Source organism: Nelumbo lutea, chromosome 1 (genome assembly GCF_056320005.1).
Source record: "Nelumbo lutea isolate HS-2025 chromosome 1, American lotus-T2T, whole genome shotgun sequence".
NCBI lineage: Eukaryota > Viridiplantae > Streptophyta > Magnoliopsida > Proteales > Nelumbonaceae > Nelumbo > Nelumbo lutea.
In genome coordinates this window covers 455,382-474,611 of record NC_142684.1, presented here as the reverse complement: position 1 = coordinate 474,611, position 19,230 = coordinate 455,382, and the positions used below count along the sequence as shown (strand labels likewise).

Genomic DNA, 19,230 nt, shown 5'->3' with positions numbered 1-19,230 from the left:
GCTGAAATAGTAAGGCTCGAGCTGTCTCCAATAAATGTCTATTTTTGCGCTCAACAACCCCATTCTGTTGAGGGGTACAAGCACAAGATGACTGATGTAACATACCAACATCTTCCATGAACAGATTCAAGGAGCTTTCAAGATGCTTAACAGCATTATCTGAACGAACCAAGGTCACCCTGGAGGAAGGCATTTTTAATGTCAACTTGAAATAGAGGCCAATCATACATAACCGCCAAGGAAATTAAGACATGAACTAAACCAATCTTTGCCACAGGGGAGAAGGTCTCATATAGTCCACCCCATACAATTGAGAATAACCTTTCACAACTAGTCGGGCCTTCAACTTCTCCACACTACTCTCTGGTAAGTATTTAACAGTATACACCCATTTACAACCTACAACATATTTACCTGGAGGAAGAGTGTGGTGAGCTCCCACGTGTGAGTATATTGAAGAGTAGAGAGTTCCTCCTCCATTGCTTGATGCCACCCGGGTGAAGTAAGGGCCTCCTGGACATCCTTGGGTATAGATATAGGGTACAACTACGTTTACCTTTCCGTAAAGCAATGAGAAGATCAAGTTCAAAAGGTTCTCGTGTAGGAGCAGCAACAGGATCCGTAGATGAGGTAGAAGCTGGAGGAGGTGCCAGTGTATGTCAATGAGTATACACGTGTCGGATTGGTGATCATTCAGTAGGAATCTGCACTGGGGGAGGTGAAGGTTTAGTCATAGCAGGAACAATCGGAATGGGATTACCAATTGGAAGAGGAAGATGAATCAATGGTGGAGAGGACGGTACTTCAGGCCCTGAAGAGAATGGTACGAACTCAAAAAAGGTGACATCAGGACAAACAAATGACTTTCGAGTGATAGGATTATAATACTTATACCCTTTATGGGTTCGAGAATAGCCAAGAAAGATACACTTAATAGAGCGTGCATCCAGCTTATCTAAACCAGGACTCGGATTGTGAACAAAGCACACACACCCAAAGACCCGAGGAGTTAATGGAAAGGGAGACAAGGTGGACAACAAAATAGAAAAGGGAGACTGACCGTGAAGGATGAAGGAGGGCATTCGATTAATAAGGAAACAAGCAGTAAGCACAACGTCACTACAAAAACGTTTTAGGAATGTCCATATGATGAAGAATAGATCAAGCAATCTCAAGGAGGTGACGATTCTTTCGTTCAGCCACCCCATTTTGTTGAGGGGTAGATGCACATGAAGTTTGATGAATGATGTCATGTTGTTCCAAATATTGTTGAAAGGAAGTAAGAAAGTATTCACGACATTATCTGAAAGAAGAACTTTTATTGGACCACCAAATTTCTTACGTATTTCAGCATGGGATTTTTGAAAAATAGAAAATAATTCACCCATTTCTTTCATTAAATAAATCCATGTCATCCTTGAACAATCATCAATAAAAATGACAAAATATTTGTGACCATTATAAGACTCAATTTTAACCAGACCCCAAACATTTGAATGGACTAAAGCAAAAGGACTCAACATACGACTATCAACCCTAAGACTAAAGGAAACCCGATGGTGTTTCCCATATTGACACGACTTACGCTGTAAAGAAGACAAATGACTCAAAGAAGAAACCCGTAGCTTGAGTGCCTTGAGAGATGGATGTTCCAGCTGAAATTCCATTGGAGAGGAGTTAAGGAAGTATTAAGTGCAATTGACATCCACCACCGTCAAGATAATACAATCCACCAACCTCATGCACTCCACTAATCTTCTCCCCCGTTTTGAGATCCTGAAAAACACAAGATGAAGGGAAAAATGTAATAAAGCAATTAACAGCCTTAGTTAATTTACTAACTGACATGAGATTGAATGGAAATTTAGGCACATATAGAACAAATGATAAAGAAAGAGATGCAGTGTCAACATTACCACCACCACAAATGGGGGAAGAAGAACCATTGGCTAGGGTAACAATTTGTGATGTGGAAGTTTCAGAGAGGGAAGAAAACACACCTGGTGTCCCGGTCATGTGATCAGAGGCTCCAAAATCAATAATCCAGTGAGAAGGTTTGGATGCCAGACAGGCCATACCTGAGTGTGCAAGAGTGGCAGTGGTATGTTGTGAAGTGGCCTAAAGGAACCTCTCATACTCATCTTGTGTTTCACTCATCATCTCCTTCCCGAAAGCAGATGTAGATGTGGAAGGTGTTTGATCTGTTTGTTGGTTATCACTCACATCACCCCCACTAGCAACTGCATGATTAGCCCATGTAGAAGGTGGGCCATGTAGATCATAACAGAAATTAATTGAATGTCCTTCCTTGCCACAATGTGTACACTTCCTAGTAGTGTTGCCTCTTCCTTTACCACGACCCCCGCTGAGTCACGACGACCACCACTTCCATCAGCACGACCAAACATGGGACTACCATGACCTCCTCGAAATGCATGCCCTCCCCCTCTATTACCACGTCCACCTCCTCCAGCTACAACAAATACTAATCTGTCAGACGTTGTGGTACTCTATGCGGGTCCCAATGAAATCCTTCGAAGCCGAGCAAATACTTCCTCAAGTGTAGGAAGAGCAGAACCTCCTAATATTTGTGCTCTAATTGGTTCATACTCTGATTTCAGTCCCTCTAAGAACCTAATTACATCCAGTTGCTGCCTTTGTTGTTGCTGAATTTTAACATCTGGAGTTAGGGGATGATAGACATTGAGTTCATTTATGAGGTTTCTCATACTGGCATAATACTTTTCTAGGGTTTGATTCCCTTGTTGCAGATTGAAATACTCCTGATAGAGTTGATATACTCTCATAGTATTATCCTGACCAGAGTAAAGTTTTTTGGCATGTTCCCATATTTCCTTAGCTGTATCCAAGAACATAAAGTTGACACTTATCTTGGGTTCCATACTGTTCCACAACCATGTCATGATTTGGGCATCTTGTTCCTAATCATCAAACCCTAGAGATTCAGCTGATCGTTTATCTTTCTTCACATGTTTCACCTTCCTCTTTGCCTTGAGAAAAACTTCCACTGATTTGGCCCATGGCACATAATTTTCACCATTAAGTTTAATTGATGTCATTTGTACATCTAGATAGTCTGAGGGGATCATCGCACTAGATTTCTGATCACTACCACCATCTTCAGTTGCTGCCATTGTGTCCCCCAAAACTATTTCTAATTCTGAATTATCAGCCACCAAACAAATACTGCTGTCAAGTCAACATTACAGCAGTCTCCACATCACTTATAATAACCTCTCAACCAGTCACAATAAAAAACTTGATGTAAACTACCTTTCAGACACATTCAACCACTCTTTCAGCCCAATTTCCTTTTTCTTTTCACACTACTACTGATAAATAATCATCATGACTGTTACTCAAACAACCACCAAGGACCCTCTTGAAACTGTTCAATAGAGGGTCTGGAACGCTACAGACACCACAACACGACTACTAGGGTTGTTACTCATGGTGACAGCAGTATTAGAACTGTTTTCCTAGGGCTGCTGCACCTTCCTAACACCTGTAATGAGGATTGCAGCAGTCCTGGATTAAAAAAAAAACCTTTTGCCACAGCTACCTACCTGTGTACCTTAGATCGCACAGCCCAGAGAAGAAGAAAAGAAGAAGAAGAAGAGATCACAGGTCAGGATACTTGAAACCGCAGCCTTCTCCTTTGTTTAGCTCTCTGATACCATGTTTTAATGGTTCGGACCAGTCCTGTTCTGAGAGAGAAAGAGAGAGAGAGAGAGAGAAGAAGAAGGAGAAGCTGTCGAACTAGTGAGATAAACCCTACTAATCGACCATAATTTCTATTATAATGTAATTAGAGTACAAGGTCAAATATGCCCCTACTTAAGTATGGGACAAGTGAATTACAAAAGTCAAAACAGAATTGCCACATCATCATATAACTTAAAACATAATGAAAAGACTAATCTATCCTTACTCGACCAACTCTAACAGCTGCCAGCATAGGAACCCTAAATACTTGGGTTCATACAAACAAAACAACAAAGAACTGGAAAACTAGTTCCAGTGTCAAAACAAGGATGAAAAAAATTTCCAAAATATTTCTACAGCTCAGAAAATTATGCAGCCACCTTCAGAAGATCAAGAAGATCAACAATATCATAGTGATGAAATGCAACAGGTCTTATTGCCTAACAAGGTTCCAACCAATTGGACAAGGTAGAACATTTAAATATGTAATTTTCAACACTTTTAATTGGAAAATTGCAAAAAAAAAAAAAAAAAAACTGAAACAACCTCTAATCAGCAAACAAACCACACCAAAATTCATCTAATATAAGTGTTCACCAACCTTTATCATCTCATTCTTGGGCTGCCACCAACCATATGGACAGCATATGCCATCCAATAGTGTGGTGATGTTAGCAAGTACGCCTGTTAGATATTCCTTTTTGATCTCTGAGTGCCCTGATACCAAGTTGTGAAATATTTTGCAGAAAAATAGATGAAAAAAGGAGAAGAGAAAGAAAAGAATTAGAGAGGTGGGGTTGTGAGAAATCAGTCAAGTTATCTCATGCCCCTCTTTCATTAGAGTTCAGATCAGGTCCCACCAACCAGTCACAATGGCCATTATAGCCGTGCATTGACTCCTTTCATTTCAAGATTTTCCCAATGCACAGTTGCAATGGCCGTTGTGACTGGTTGTTGGGATCCTATGTTGGGACCAGATCTGGACTCCTTTCATTAACTTTTGTATTGTGGTAAAATTACAAAGGTGCCCTTTATTAGGCACCTAATAAGCAGCCCAAATACAACGAAAGTATTGCCCTCTATCTCGTTAACAGGTAGAATGGTCAATAGTTGGGTATGATCTGTAAGAGAATACACATATTTCTTTTTGATAATTGAGAATACACATATTTCCAGTAAAGGCTTTATCAATTTGTTGGTAGGTCAGTTGAAGGAAATTTTAACCAGCAAACACATTAATTTGGTTAGAGGAACTAGAGATATCTCAAATATTTGTATTTGTTCTTCATAAAAAACCTCAAATGTATCGTTAGATTATAGATATACTTTTCCAATTTGATTTGTTTTTAAATGTTAAGTTTCATCCCAATACAGCACATTAAAACAGAAAAAGGAAGATAAAACCAAAACTGTTTTTATTCTTCCAATCTTTTCCCTGCCAGAAAATATCTTTCAGGGACAAATTTATGAATGCATATAATTTGATCCTACCAGTGATTTTTCTTTCCCAAGTGGAGGTGAATGTGGAATCTGAACTGAAAGGTCATTTTTTATCTTTGAAGTGCCATCAATTTTGTAGTAATCATAGAGCATCTTCTAGATTGTTTTGCATTCCCTTTCTCTTGATATGGAAAGATTGGATGTTTTATGTAAAACAGGAAAAACCTACCGTCTTCGAGTACACAATGTTGGCATCTCAACTAGCTTGAATTTCAGAATCCAAAATCACAACCTACTTCTTGTGGAGACAGAAGGGTCCTACACTGTTCAACAGAACTATACAAACATGGATATCCATGTGGGTCAATCATATTCATTCTTGGTCACAATGGATCAAAATGCTAGCAGTGATTACTACGTTGTTGCAAGTGCACGGTTTGTCAACTCATCTGTTGGGGATAGAGCTTCAGGTGTTGCCATCTTGCATTACTCTAATTCTCAGGGTCCTGTTTTAGGTCCTCTTCCAGATCCCCCTAATGAGTATGACACATACTTCTCTATGAATCAAGCAAGATCAATCAGGTTATACTTGCACCACAATTATTCATTGGGTTCATTTATGCTATCTACATATTTTCTTATAAGTGTTAGGTTTTAAAATTTTCTTTATTGATGCCATTTAATCTACAGATGGAATGTCTCTGCTGGTGCTGCTCGTCCTAATCCACAGGGATCTTTCAGATATGGTCAAATTACTGTCACAGATGTATATATATTGCTTAACAGACCTGCAGAGCTTATAGATGGAAAGTGGCGAACTACCTTAAATGGTATTTCATACTTTGCACCTGCAACACCCCTAAGGCTTGCCCAGCAATTTAACATTCCTGGAGTTTTCAAGTTGGATTTCCCAAATAGAATGATGAACAGACCTGCAAAGGTTGACACATCAGTAATTAATGGTACTTATAGAGGATTTATGGAAATCATACTCCAAAACAATGATACTACTGTTCAAAGCTACCATATGGATGGATATGCATTCTTTGTTGTAGGGTAAGCACTGCAGTTTGACATCCTTATCTGTTTATTTCTGTATATTATACAATTGAGTCATAAAACTTGCTCTCATTTATGTACCTGGTTTGTAGTATGGACTATGGAGTATGGACAGAGAATAGCAGAGGCACTTATAACAAATGGGATGGAGTCGCTCGTTGCACGACACAGGTATTTCTGTCCTAAAACATAGGGATATCAGACCTCATAATCAGATATAAGCTTGTGACTGCAGTTAACAACTTAAACTCCATCCATGCCTTATCCCAACTATATGGAGTCAGCTACATGAATCCTGTTTCACCAATCCGTTCTATTTAAAGCCAAATGCACTGTTAAATTGTTACTGCTTAAATCATTTCTTACTACTTATACCCATGTCCTTTTTGGTCTACCCTAGCTCTTCTAGCCCCTTCCACTTGTAATAAATCACTTCTCCTCACTGGAGTTGTTGATGGTCTATGCACTTGAGCAAACCATTTTAATCTATTCTCTCTCATTTAACCACTTATTGGAGCTATTCCTAGGTTTCTACGGGTGGCTTCATTCTATCCTATCCTTTCTAGTTTTTCCACTCATTCAGCTTAGCATCCGCATTTCTGTAAAACTCATTTTTTGAACATGTTGTTTCTTCACTGCCCAAGACTCTGCTCCATATGACATAACTGGCCTAAAACTGTTTTATAAAATATTTCTTTTAATCTGAGTGGTATTATCCTATCATACATGTTGTTAGATTTAGTTTTATTTCTGTTGTCAGAGTGCTGTCAGTCTAGGGTGTTGTCAGCATGTTCTTTTCTTTGTTTATGTATTTTTTTATTATTAGGGTGTGCCGCTAGGGGCATATTTATAACTCTCTTTCTTTTATTTCTACATCATATTATTATAAATGAGAAGCTGGGCGCCGCCAGCTAGAACTTTTGTCTCCCAAACACTTTTCTTCCTCCTCTTCTCTTCTCTTCTCTCGTCTCTCCTCCCCTCTCTCTCCTCTCTCTGTTCTAGAAAGAAAACATGGTATCAGAGCACAACTCTGGGCAATAGGAGTCTCTTTTCTTCTCTGAATCACATCAATTCAACCCAGTTTTCTGATTTCTTGGACAGTGAAGGCAAGAAACCGTAATTGGACCAATCAGAACCACCTCTTGTTGTTTTTTCTGGGTTCTTCCTTGGTAGTAAGAGGGGGCCGATGCTGTGAAGGCTCTTTTTCCTTTGGCCGATGCTGTGAAGACTTGGTCTTAGATTTGCACCTTTGTACAGGTGCTGTACAGGGGTGTGTGGTCCCCTTTGTCACAGGTATGTGTCGTGATTGGTTGGTGTGTGATGTGTGTAGTCCAATGGTGACTGTTCCTGGATTGTTTATTTGCTGCCAGTGGATTACAGCAGTGTTTTCCTCATAGTTTTCAAGGCACCTAGGCGAGGCTAGGCAACCATAGGGCGCCCAGGCGCCTAGGCGTCACCTAGGCGTTGGAATTTTAAAATGTTTGTTTTATTGAGTTTTTACTTTATATATGCTTTTCTAAGTCATTTTAATGGTTTTACGTTTTAACTAGCAATCATATACACTAACTATTAACACTATAAATCACTCAAATGAGTATAAATTTCATATAAAAAGCTAAGAATATAAAATATTATCAATAAAAAGGAGTCTAAACCAACTAGATATATATGATATATGATATATATACATATATATATATATATATATATATATATATATATATATATATATATATATGATATGATATATATAATCAATTAATCAGTGAATCAAGTTTCAGACATGTAATTCAGCCATAAAGAAACATTTGAAGAAGAGAATCCAATTCAGCCATACAATCACTGAATCAAGTTTCAGCCATATAATCATATATATTAATGATATAAAAAATTGAATGAGATGAAGAAGAATTAAAGAAGAGATTAGAGAAGAATTGGAGAAGAGAAGAAGAGTAGGTTCGGCAGCTTCAGCAGTTGAAAACTGAGGTGATTCAAGTGTGAATCATGACTGAAATACTGATTGAGTCGGGTGGAGCCCCTGTTTTTTTCAAAAACAAAAAAAATGGACTCATGGGGTGGACTGATGGCTGAGAGAGTGAGAGTGACTAACTGAGAACAGCTGGACTCATGGGGTGGAGAAAGGGAGGATTGAGGAGTATAGGGGCGGAGCCCCTGTTTTTTCAAAAAAAATAAAAAAAGAAAAGAAAAGGAGGACTGCGAGCCCCTATTTTTTCAACTGAAATCTGAGAAGAGAAGAAGAAGAAGAAGAAGAAGAAGAAGAGAGCCTCTGTTTTTTCGGAAAAAAAAGGAAAAAAAAGTTTGATACTCTAAAATCTGGAAAAAAAGTCTGAAACTCTGTAACTCTTAAACTCTGAACTGAAGTTATCAACTTACCTGCTCGAACTAAGGTGCGATGGAGCTGGGCTGCTTGAGCTTGCAGTGTGTTCGCCTGTTCGGTTCTCCTCCCTCTCCAGTCGAACCAAAACCCTTGTGATACAAGGGTTTAGAAAAGAAAATAGATATACTAAAATTATACAATGTATAATTCTCTTAATACTACAATGATACAATGTAACAAGTTTATTTTAAAAGAATACAACAACCAATGAAATATCAAACTAATAAATTAAAAAAATATATATTTTTTTAGATGCATGTAGGCACCCGCTTAAGTCTCTAGGTGGGCGCCTAGTACGCAAAACATATGGCGTTTGGACGAGGCGCTCTTTGAAAAGTGCCTAGTCGCCTAGGCGACGCCTTGACAACTATGGTTTTCCTTATTTCTGGACTGCTTCTACACTGTTTAGTTGCTGCTAGTAGACTTCAGCAGTGTGTTCTTTATTTCAGAAGTAGATTTTTTGGTGTCTAGTGTCCTAATTGTGACTGAGAGGTAGTAAGTAGTAGAGGGGGACTGGTCTTGTGCACCTGTGGGCTTTGTTGTGTCTTGTAGATCTTGTTTTCGCCAATGGAAGATGATGATTCTGCCTCATATGGGGTTACATCAACCAATAGTACACCTGGTATGGGAGCTGAAAATATGATGTTTCCTATGCCAATTACCCCTTTAAACGGCCTGAACTACCTGGAGTGGATTAAAGGTGTAAAACTTTATGTAACAGCAAGGGGAAAAACTGGTTATGTAGATGGAAGAGTGAAAGAACCCAAGAGTAGGACAGTTGAACATGATAGGTGGGACCAAGAAAACGGTATGGTGATATCCTAGCTTCTTGCAGACATGGAACCTAATGTGAAGAACTTTATGTAGGTAGACAATGTGAGTGAGATATGGGAATAGGCCAAAACCACCTATTCTGAGCAAAGGCACTATGCCAAGATTTATCAGTTACAAGCTAAATCCTCGACTTGAAAACAGGGAAATCGTAGTTTGTCAGCCTATTATTTAGCCCTTACTTCAGTATGGAAGGAGTTGGACTATTATCAGGATATAGAATGGACAAATAATGATGATGCTAAAGCCTATAAGAAGCTGGTTTCTCAGTAGCGGGTTTTTTCCTTGTTGGGACTAAACCCCGTATATGAACCTCTTAGAGTTCAGATTTTAGGAAGTAAAGAGATGTATGGCCATGTTCAGTTTGAGGAAAGTAGGTGGAGTGTGATGATTACAATTGAGGGGGAGCAACAAGTGGCGTTATCTTCAATGGGTGGTAATAATATGGGAAAGAAAAATGACTCCAAGAAAGTTGATGATAAGAACAAGTTATTTTGTATCCACTACTGGCGTTCAAGATCTACACATGAGTATATGGCACATGCTAGGAGCTCTATGGAGGGCCAAAGTGGGTTGTAAAAAACCAAGAACAAGGTAAGGTGCAGGGTCAGAAGAAGCCTAATATAGTACATAATGCAGTAAATATGGCAACCCAAGATACTTAGTTTGTTGAGGTGTCAACTAGTACTGCTTGGGAATATTTCACTAGTTCTGACCCCAAGGAAGATATCATGGACTCCTTTCATAGTCATTTTGGATCATATGTGGGCTTTGTGCCAGATGGACAGTTCAATTATGGGTACCCCTTCTACTTCATTTGTGTCTACATTAGGTAATGCAGCTTCTGCCTTCCATGTCTCCATTGCCATTGCTTCCTCCTACATCATTGACTCAGGGGCCTCTAACCACACATGACAGGTAAGCCAAACCTTTTTCAGTCTTATAGCCTTTTGTCAGGAAAGGATAAGGTGAGACTTGCAGATGGATCATTCTCCTTCATTGCAGTTCAAGGATCAATATTCCTTCCTCATGGACTTAACTTGAATAGTGTTTTGCATGTCCCTCAACTTCCCATCAATCTACTTTCCATTACTAGTATCACAAACTCTTTCAACTGCAGTGTAACCTTTTTTCCTAGTTCATGTGTTCTACACTCTCAACAATAAGACTGGTTTCTCGGTGTCATCCTTAGAGTCGCATAGTCAGTCAAATAGGAGTCAAATTTTTTTATGGCATAATCAGTTAGGTCATGTGTCTTTTGAAATAGTGAAGTCTTGGTTTCCTTATTTATTTAAGTCATGTCTAGTGTTAGATTTCTAGTGTCAAACAAGTCAATTGAGAAAGCAATGTAGAACATGGGGGTCTACCACTATAACTTCAAGTAATAAAAGATCAAGTTTTCCTTTCCATATTGTGTATTCGGATGTGTGGGGGTCTACTACTATAACTTCAAAGGGCGGGTATAAGTACTTTATCACATTCATTGATGATTTCTCCCGCTATACATGGGTATTTCTCATGCGTAGCAGAGATGAAGTTCCAAAGATTGTGGGAGATTTCTAGAGGATGGTGTTTACACAGTTTCATGTTGAAATTCAAAATTTTCAATCAGATAATGCAAAGGAATATTTCCATGATGAGCTCAATGAGTTCTTTGCTTCTCATGAACCCATTCATAGGAGCTCATGTGCAAGAACACCACAACAAAATGGTGTTGCAGAAAGAAAGAACAGACACCTCCTTGAGGTAGCACGAGGGATGATGTTACACATGAATGTACCAAAACGTTTTGGGATAGATGTTGTACTTGCCACTGCTCATGTCATCAATCACATGCCCTCCAAGGTGTTGAATTACAAGTCCCCTCATCAGTTGTTATTCCCTCAGTCTCCTTTGTTTTCCATTCCCATGTGGGTGTTTGGTTGTTGCGCTTTTGTTCATGATTTATCTCTGTCTCGTGGTAAGTTAGACCCTTGGTCTATTCCATGTATCTTTTTGGGGTATCCCTCCTCTCAAAAGGGTTATCGATGCTTTGATCTCATTGGTCACAAGTTCTTTGTCTCTATAGATGTCTCATTTTTTTTAGTCTGAATCATTCTTCCCTACTTCTCCTTAGGGGAGTAACATGGAAGAGAAGAAATAGGTCCAAGTCCATCAAGTCTCTCTTCCTTCTAATCCGGATCCTGTTCTTTTTCGTGTCTTCCAGCACACGCCGTAGAGATCAGCAATGTGACAAAGATGTGGAGCCACCAAACATTGAGCAACCAACACCTTTAGACTCCTAGAAGGTAAGTCCAAATGAACTAGGCATTATTGCACTAGTTCATACCCTGACTCCCACCTCGGTTGTGGATGACCTTGACATTCCTATTGCTCAAAGAAAGGGAGTCAGGTCATGCACTACCAAACACCCCATTACCTAGTATGTCTCCTATGATCACATTTCCCCCTCTTATCGTTTTTTCCTATCTGCCATCCTCATACCCAGAAATGTTGTAGAGGCTTTAAAATACCCTAAATGGACAGATGCTATGAAGGAGGAGATTAATGCCCTCCATAAAAATCAGACTTGGGAGTTGGTGGATCTTCTAGAAGGGAAAGACCCAGTGGGGTATAAGTGGGTGTTTATAGTGAAACACAAGGCAGACGAGATAGTTAAAAGGTACAAAGCAAGGTTGGTAGCTGTTTTCACAGTAGCTACTGTAGCTACTATAGCTACAGTAGTCCAAACCAATAAGGAGAAGAGGAATGAGAAGAGAAGAAGAAGAAGATGAAAGAACTGTCGAACTTGATAGCTAAACCCTATCAGTCGACCTCTTAATAGTGATTAGGCTTCTAATTAAATGTACAAGGACTAAACTGCCCCTACTTAAGTATGGGATAGAGAACCTCTAATAAGACTGCCACATAAGCTCATAACTTAACCAAGGTGAGATGACTAATCTACCCTTATTTGGCCAACTCTAACACTCCCCGTCAAGCTGGAGAATATATATCATATAATCCCAGCTTGTTACATATATAGTTCACTCTCCCTGAGCTTAAGGCTTTTGTAAACAAATCTGCCCACTGATCACCTGAGCTTACATGTTCTGTGCTTATCTCTCTGTGCTTTGTTCTCTCATGAAAAACAGGGTTGGATGAGATATGGAGCGCAACTTGATTGTCACAGTACAACTTCATAGGTTTATCCATGTGGAACCCGAGTTCTTGTAGGAGATTCCTCAACCACACTAATTCACATGTAGTGTGTGCCATGGCTCTGTACTCGGCTTCAGCACTGCTTCTAGCCACAACCGTTTGCTTTTTACTCTTCCACATCACAAGATTTCCTCCAAGAAATGTGCAGTAACCTGTAGTAGATCTTCTATTAGACACAGAGCCCGCCCAATCTGCATCTGTGTACCCAACTACTTCAAGTTTTCCTCCTGGTTTATACAATAGCCCACGACCTAGAGCTCCCTTCAAATATCTTACAATTCTAAGAACTGCATCCCAGTGAGATATACGAGGGTTCTGCATAAATTGGCTCACCACACTGACTGCAAAGGAGATGTCTGGTCTCGTGATAGTCAAATAGTTCAGCATCCCCACTAGTCGTTTATACCTTCCAGGATCATCAAATATTCCCCCTGTATCACCGCTCAACTTAACATTTGGTTCCATAGGAGTCTCAGCCGGTTTTGCACCTAACAGTCCTGTTTCGTCCAATAGATCGAGAACATATTTTCTTCGGCACAGGTTTACACCTTGTCTTGATCTAGCAACTTCTATACCCAAGAAATACTTCAATGTGCCAAGGTCTTTTGTTTGAAAATGATTTTGCAGAAAGACCTTGAGTTTGTCGATCCCCAATTTGTCACTGCCAGTTATGACCATATCATCCACATAGACCATTAATAAAATCTTTCCAGCTTCTGAGTCATAGCTGAACACCGAGTGATCAATCTGGCATTGTTTCATTCCAAAATTCTTCACCACTTCACTAAACTTCCCGAACCAAGCACGAGGCGATTGTTTCAACCCATAAATTGCCTTTTTTAGTCTGCACACCTTACCAGCCTCCCCCTGAGCAACAAACCCAGGTGGTTGCTCCATATATACCTCCTCTATAAGGTCACCATGAAGGAAGGCATTTTTTATGTCAAGTTGAAATAAGGGCCAATCATACATAATTGCCAGGGAAATTAACACACGGACAGAGCTAATCTTAGCCACTGGAGAGAAGGTCTCCATATAGTCCACTCCATACAACTGTGAATACCCTTTAGCAACAAGTCTGGCTTTCAGAAGCTCCACACTACCCTCTATCAAGTATTTAACAGTATACATCCATTTACAACCCACAACATGCTTACCAAGGGGAAGAGTAGTGAGTTCCCACGTGTGAGTATGTTGAAGAGCAGAGAATTCCTCCTCCATTGCTTGCCTCCACCCAGGTGAACTAAGAGCCTCTTGGACATTGTTAGGTATGGAAATATATGACAATAGTGAAACAAACTGGTGATGTGAGGCGGAAATGCGAGATACTGAAACAAAATTGGAAATGGGATGGAGAGTAGAACTACGTTTACCTTTCCGTAAGGCAATGGGTAGGTCAAGTCCTGAAGGTTCAGCAACAGGAGCAACGACAGGATCCACGAACAAGGTAGAAGCTAGAGGAGGGGCTGGTGTCGTTCGACGTGTATATACTTGCCGAATTGGTGGTCGTTTAGTAGGGATCTGCACTGGATGAGATGACGAGTCAACTCCAACAGGAACACCCGGAACGGGATCACTGACCGGAAGAGGAAGAGGAAGAGGAAGTAAAGGTGGAGACGAAGATGCTTCAGTTCCTGAGAAGAAGGGAACAAACTCAAAAAAGGTGACATTAGGACAAACATAGCACTTTCGAGTAATGGGATTGTAACACTTGTACCCTTTTTGAGTCCGAAAGTAGCCAAGAAAGACACACTTAATGGAGCGTGCATCCAACTTGTCTATTCCAGGACTCAGATTGTGAACAAAGCACACACAGCCAAAGATACGAGGTGCTAATGGAAAGGGAGACAAGGTGGGAAACAAGATAGAGAAGGGAGACCGACCATGAAGAATAAAGGAGGGCATCCGATGAATGAGGAAACACACAGTAAGTACAGCATCACTTCAAAACCGTTTAGGAACACTCATATGATGAAGAATAGACCGAGCTGTTTCAAGGAGATGACGGTTCTTCCGTTCAGCCACCCCATTTTGTTGAGGAGTGGATGCACAGGAAGTTTGATGAATAATGCCATGCTGTTCTAAATACTGTTGAAAGGAAGTTAGAAAATATTCACGACCATTATCTGAACGAAGAACTTTGATTGGAACACCAAATTGTGTACATATTTCAGCATGGAATTTTTGAAAAATGGAAAATAATTCACTCATTTCTTTCATTAAATAAATCCATGTCATTCTTGAACAATCATCAATAAAAGTGACAAAATACTTGTAACCATTATAAGACTCTATTTTGATCGGGCCCCAAACATCTGAATGAACCAAAGCAAAAGGACTCAACATACGACTTTCAACTCTAGGACTGAAGGAAACACGACAATGTTTCCCAAACTGACACGACTCACACTGTAACACTGACAAATGACTCAAAGACGGAACTAGTATCTTGAGTGCCTTGAGAGAAGGATGTCCTAGTCGACAATGCCACTGTAGAGGAGTGAGTGAAGTCTGAAGTGCAACTGATGATCCACCACCGTCAAGGTAATACAATCCACCAGCTTCATGCCCCCCACCAATCTTCTTCCCCGTCCTGAGATCCTGAAAAACACAAGAGGAAGGGAAAAAAGTAACAGAGCAGTTAAGAGTCTTGGTTAATTTACTAACAGACATAAGATTGAATGAAAACTTAGGAACATATAGAACAGATGATAAAGAAAGAGAAGCCATGTCAACATTGCCAACACCACAGATGGGAGAGGAGGAACCGTTGGCAAGGGTAACAGTTTGAGATGTGGAAGTTTCAGAGAGAGAAGAGAACACACCTGGAGTCCCGGTCATGTGATCAGAGGCTCCAGAGTCAATAATCCAAGGAGAGGTTTTAGATGACAGGCAAGCTATACCTGAGTGGGCAAGAGTAGCAGTAGTGTGCTATGAAGTGGACTGAAGGAACCGCTCATACTCATCACGCGGTACACTCACCATCTTCCTTCCGGAAACAGATGTAGATGTGGAAGGGGTTAGGTCTACCTATTGATTATTACTGACATCAACCCCACCAGCAATAGCATGATTGGCCCATTTAGAGGGAGGACGACCATGAAGATCATAACAGAAATTTACGGAATGTCCTTCCCAGCCACAGTGGGTACACTTCCTTGTAGAGCTGCCTTTTTCTTTGCCACGGCCTCCCCTTGAGTCACGACCACCACCACGGCCAAATATGGAACCACCACGACCTCCTCGGGAGGCATGTCCTCCCCCTTTCGTACCATGTCCACCTCCTCTGGCTGTTACAAAAGCTGATCTATCAGACTGTGTGAGATTCTCTATCTGTCCCAAAGAAATCCTGCAGAGCCGAGCAAATACTTCCTCAAGTGTAGGAAGGGTAGAGCCCCCCAATATTTGGGCTCTAATTGGTTCATACTCTGATTTCAACCCCACTAAGAACCTTGTGACATCTAGTTGTTCCCTCTGTTGTTGCTGAACTTTAACATCTGGAGTGAGAGGATGATAGACATTGAGTTCATTTCTGAGGTTCTTCATATTGGCATAGTACTCTTCTAGGGTTTTATTTCTTTGTTGCAGACCAAAGTACTCCTAATAGAGCTGATATACCCTTGTAGTATTATCTTGCCCAGAATACAGCTTCTTGGCATGCTCCCATATGTCCTTAGTTGTATCTAAGAACATGAAGTTGGCACTTATTTTGGATTCCATACTGTTCCATAGCCATGTCATGATTTGAGCATCCTCCTGTTCCCAATCATCAAACCCTGGAGAGTCAGCCGGTGGTTTATCTTCTTTCACATGCTTCACTTTTCTCTTTGCCTCAAGAAAAACTTCCACCGACTTGGCCCATGGAACATAGTTCTCACCATTCAGTTTAATTGAGGTCATCTGTACACCTAGATAGTCAGCCGGTGGTTTATCTTCTTTCACATGCTTCACTTTTCTCTTTGCCTCGAGAAAAACTTCCACCGACTTGGCCCATGGAACATCTCACCATTCAGTTTAATTGAGGTCATCTGTACACCTAGATAGTCAGAGGAAACCACCACACTAGGTTTCTGATCACTACAGCCATCTCCCATTGCTGCCATGATATTCTTTCAATGCTGCCTCTAATCTGAATTCCCAATCACCAACTAAGTGCTACTGTCAAGAGTTTGATGTTCCAGAACCTACAGTAGTCCCTAAACACAATGATAGATACACACGCCTTTGTTCTTATCCACACCACTACTGATTTCACAAAAAAAAAACACAAACTACACCGACATTAACTCAGCACTTACTAACCACACGTAAGCTCATTTACAACTACTTAACAAAAAACTCAACTAGCTGTCACACCACTACTGCTGTCAAGAGTTTGTGGATTACAAGCACCACCACAACTAAACAAAAACTCAACTTGCTGTCACAGCACTACTGCTGTCAAGAGTTCGTGCATTACAAGCACCACCACACAGCCATAGCTGTCACACACAATACAGACATGTTTTAACGCTTTTAAGAGGGCACCACAAGACCAACAAAAAAAATACTCAACTAGTACCATTGCATTACACCTTGCACCATTTGGCCACCTACAGTAGCAGCCCTTACACCATTTGGTCACTGTAAACACAGCCTGTTCTTGGAATTTTTCCAAGAACCAGGGCAACAACCAACTTAGTTTTCTAGGTTCTGATCAGTCCTCTCAAGTTCTTGAAGATTTTCAACCCAGAAATACCAACAGCACACAGAGGAGAGATAACCAACCTTCGTTTGAGAGCTTCAGCCAACCATTCACTGCTGAAGTTGTTTTCTTAGGAAAGAAGGTTCTGTGCACCAGAAAAAAACTGTGATGTTTCAGGCCTGGGACGAATCACTTTTCTCCATTGGCAGCCTAGAGAAGAAAAGGAGAGAACTGAAGCACGAACTGAAGTTGTCATGAACTGAAACAGGTCACGAACTGAAGTTGTCACGCTCTGATACCATGTTTTCACTGTAGCTACTGTAGCTACTGTAGCTACAGTAGTCCGAACCAGTAAGGAGAAGAGGAAAGAGAAGAAGAAGAAGAAGATGAAAGAACTGTCGAACTTGATAGCTAAACCCTATCAGTCGACCTCTTAATAGTGATTAGGCTTCTAATTAAATGTACAAGGACTAAACTACCCCTACTTAAGTATGGGACAAAGAACCTCTAATAAGACTGCCACATAAGCTCATAACTTAACCAAGGTGAGATGACTAATCTACCCTTATTCAGCCAACTCTAACAGTAGCTATAGAGAACACTGATGTGGGCCCCACAGCAGTGGTCCCCACTGTGTTCGTGGGACAACATGTGTAATTATTTGTTTTAGTCATAGTAGTGTCAGTTGGAGTCAATTTGTTATTTCAATTGTTATTTATTTCAGTTTTTTATTTACTTTATTTGTCATGTAAGTACTAAGGGCAGATCTGTCCTTTTCTCTATGTACTGAACATAACCTATAAATACTAAGAGAGTGGTGGCGACAGATGTGTTAGAATTTGTCCCTCCTTTCAAACCCTTGTGTTCTACTGTTTCTCTTCTCTTCTTTCTCCTTCCTCTCACTTTTCTTCTGTTTTTCTTAACCTAAAATCTTTTAGGGTTCAAGATTGATTGCAGTTTTGATTTTCTACTTGGTATCAGAGCCTATCTAGGGCTTCTCATGTGTGTCTAGTCCAGCCGACCACATGAGGACTAGCTATGGCAGGAAGCTTATGAAGAAGTATTCGTTGGCTGATTCTTGGAGATTACCAGGAGAGTTTCATAGCTGTTGAGGACTTGTCGCGGCTTGCAAAGAGTTGGTAATCAGGAAGAAGCAGCGAAGGCTAAGGTTCAGGTAACCCTGGAAGGCAGTGAACATCATTCTTTAAGTAAGTTTTATTTAGTTTCCAGAGACTGCTATCAGTCGAGATAGGTTGGACCTATCTAGAAGGAGAGGTCGAACTGCTTTAAGGTTTTTCTCTCTAATCTAGGGTTTGGCTGTTGGGCCAAACCCTCTTTATCTTCTCTCAGAGGTGATCAGTTTTAGGGTTTCATATTGACCCTGCGACAGGTCCTATTTTTGGCTTCTAAGGGATAAAAAACTTGACAGACTGCTTGGTACTGTGATTGCCGATTGATTTCAGATCAGATTTGTATTGGTTTGTGATTGCCGATTGGTTTCAGATCAGGCCTACACAAGTTCATGCATATACCGTGATTACATATTGGTTTCTGATTAGACCTGCATTGATTTCATACTGTTCTCTGGTTGTGATCGACTGTCCAAGTGCTATTTTCTGGTGTAGTGGCTCTAACAGTTTGTAGCTACTGATTCTTGACCAAAGATGGAGTTTAAAAATCAGGGAGAAAGTAGTTTTGGGAACAACAATTATGGTAGTGTATCTGAAACCGGGTTTCAGATTACAACTGTGAGATTTGATGGGTCAAATTACTTGGAATGGGCTCAATCAGCCATGATGGCTATTGGAGGAAAGGGAATACTGGGTTACCTCTTGGGAGATGTGAAAGAACCTTCCAAGGAGGACTCAATGTACACCAAGTGGGTTCAAGA

The 19,230-nt window shown here is 40.4% G+C and overlaps 1 protein-coding gene across 1 annotated transcript in view; it reads left to right on the top strand.

Annotated features, from left to right (window-relative positions):
• LOC148873133 (monocopper oxidase-like protein SKU5) overlaps positions 1-19,230 on the top strand; it is a 67,625-nt gene that overhangs the window by 29,740 nt on the left and 18,655 nt on the right. Inside the window, exons 5-7 of the mRNA XM_088963769.1 lie at positions 5,385-5,748; positions 5,857-6,222; positions 6,318-6,396. Coding sequence (XP_088819895.1) covers positions 5,385-5,748; positions 5,857-6,222; positions 6,318-6,396 — 809 coding nt within the window. The remainder of the gene's footprint in view (positions 1-5,384; positions 5,749-5,856; positions 6,223-6,317; positions 6,397-19,230) is intronic.